This window comes from Dipodomys ordii, unplaced genomic scaffold (assembly GCF_000151885.1).
Source record: "Dipodomys ordii isolate 6190 unplaced genomic scaffold, Dord_2.0 Scaffold1, whole genome shotgun sequence".
Lineage (NCBI taxonomy): Eukaryota > Metazoa > Chordata > Mammalia > Rodentia > Heteromyidae > Dipodomys > Dipodomys ordii.
In genome coordinates this window covers 37,826,393-37,828,851 of record NW_012267217.1, presented here as the reverse complement: position 1 = coordinate 37,828,851, position 2,459 = coordinate 37,826,393, and the positions used below count along the sequence as shown (strand labels likewise).

General features: G+C 50.3%; 1 protein-coding gene across 1 annotated transcript in view; it reads right to left on the bottom strand.

The window, feature by feature from the left end:
- The window catches only part of LOC105984047 (aldehyde oxidase 2-like), an 89,672-nt gene that overhangs the window by 57,856 nt on the left and 29,357 nt on the right, over positions 1–2,459 (bottom strand). Inside the window, 1 exon segment of the mRNA XM_013014136.1 lies at positions 1,113–1,222. Within this exon segment, the coding sequence (XP_012869590.1) occupies positions 1,113–1,222 (110 nt within the window).

Genomic DNA, 2,459 nt, shown 5'->3' with positions numbered 1-2,459 from the left:
TCTTCTCCTTCTTCTCCTTCTCCTTCTTCTTCCTCTTCTTCTTCTTTGTAGTTAATTGGAGATAATTGTCTTTCAGACTTTCTTCCTAGGGCTGGCTTTCAGACTTTCTTCCTAGGGCTGGCTTTGAACCACAATCTTCAGACCTCAGTTTCCTGAGTAACTAGGATTACAGACGTGAGCCACCAGCATCCAGTTTTCTAGATGCATTTTTGAATGGGAACACATTTCAGTTTCTATGTCAAAAGCTAAACTAAAGATCAACCATGGCTGAAAATGTAACAACCTAGGACTTTCTCCACCCTTGAACTGCCCCCTGGCTTTAGATCTGCCCCCATGTATTTATATGCATGAAAGTGTGTATGTGTTGTCCATCATGGGGCTTGAACTCAAGGCCTGGGTGCTGTCCCTGAGCAATTTTGCTCAAGGCTAGCGCTCTACCACTTTGAGCCACAGCTCCACTTGTAGATTTTGAGTGATTAATTGGATATAAGAGTCTTATGGGGACTTTTCTGCCCAGGCTGGCTTTGAACCATGATCCTTCAGATCTCAGCTTCCTGAGTAGTTAGGATTACAGGCGTGAGCCACCGGTGCCCAGCAATGTGTATTTGGCATTGCCTTGTCTTCTTAGAGTCAAGCACAGCTTTGGAGAGAGTCACAAGGAACAGGGCGTGAGCACAGAAGGCCATCTCCATAGCTAGCTGGGTGGCCACAGCAACCCCAGGGGTCCTGGAAGAGCAAACATCTGATGATCTTCCTATTCCTACTGGGGTTGGCAAAAGTGGGGATCAGGGAGGAAGCCCTGGTCTCTGTCTCCCTGTGCCTGGGGGCGGGGGGACGTTCCATCCACAGGCAGAGAGCTTTCACTCATGGAAAGGTGGGGTGGGAAGGAAGCAAGGCCTCACCCAACAGCTGCAACAACAACTCAAACGCACATCGCTGCTTAGTTGTGGCTGTGTCAGAGCCTTGGTGTGGACCCAACCCATAGGAGGACAGAAAATGGGTTTCCAGGGCACAGATCTTTTAAACTTCCATCTGTTTTCAGCTTCTTCATGATGACTGCACGTGGTGATCACAAGGGAAAAGCAACTTGGGAGCAAACAATGAGATCTTACCTTTTGGGTGTGAGGGATGTATACAGATTCCAAAATCTCCTCTGGCTTAAGGTCTGCACTCACTACCCCAGCAAGAAAATGATCGTTGAGGGGAATCTGCCGTGGACCATCTGTGGAAGAAAATGGCATTTTTGCACCGTCCTAGCAAGAAACACAAAGTGGTTCTGAACATTTAAATGCCGGCTGTGAGAGGAGAAGGCTTGCGGCATAAGCCATGCAGGGCTCTGTTCCCTCTACTTTTCATGATGACATTTGTTCTCTCAGCAGTGCCCGTGCCCTGTACAGGGAGGCCACTTCCACCAGGCAGCCTGCCGGGCCTGTGGGTTTTCATCTTAAAGAAGAGGCTAACAGACTAATTAGAACTCGTTCCTGGCTCAGATGGAGGTGCAGGGATAACCCCAGTGGATACAGGGTTTGTTATGCTTCGTGACCAGAAGCTCAGATGACCGGATTTGCTTTTTGTTCTTTGCTGCTTTGGGAACACCTGTCTCAGGAACCAAGTGAAGTCTCTAAAACCTCCTTCCTGCTCAGCTTTTAGCAGCTGGTAGTCAGAACTGTGGCCTCAGGCTCCAAAACATGTCCTCTTTTAGGTGCCTGGCATAGGATAGTTTCTAAAGAGTTGAAGCATGAGGTATAGTTTTATTTTTTTGGGGGGGGGCAGGAACCTAAGGGAGTCCATGTTGATCTTGGCCCACCTGCTGTGCTGCTGGTCTATGGATTAGCTGATCTACTACTTGGCTGGAGTGCTGACAGGTGCTCACTTGGGTAGAGATGTCTTTGTAGGGAAAGTAGAGACTGTAAGCTGAAGGCAATGACTGTCATCCAGCAGAACAACGTGGCCATTGCTACGATAGTAGAAGGCCCTGGACAGGGACAGGGACCAGGCATCACTCCATCCTGGGGCCCTAGAGTCTTGGCTTCTTCTCCTTTCCTGGTCTTTGGGAGTGGAGCGGAGGTATCCCAGGTTCCAGGCCTGGGGCACCCAGCGGAAAGCCTGGCTTACTCAGTGGCTTGAGCCTTTCATTCCCTCCACTGTGAAACTCAGTTGGATAAGAGCTGTAGGGATACACGTTCGCTCTTTGCCCCCTCACCCTGTGTCAACCCCCGATGGCAAGGGGCAGGGTTTTCTTAGCAGCACACATCTCAGGGAGGCCCGTGCCCCTGGGTGGACCCAGTCTGGGGTCCACATGGGCAGAGATTGTGATTGCTCCTCTCAGACTCCTTTTGTCTGGAGCACTGTTAGCCCTCAGGAGGGGGCACCATTGACCCACAGAAGGGATGGGTGAGAGAGAGAGAGAGAGAGAGAGAGAGAGAGAGAGAGAGAGAGAGAATTGGATAGGTGGTCAG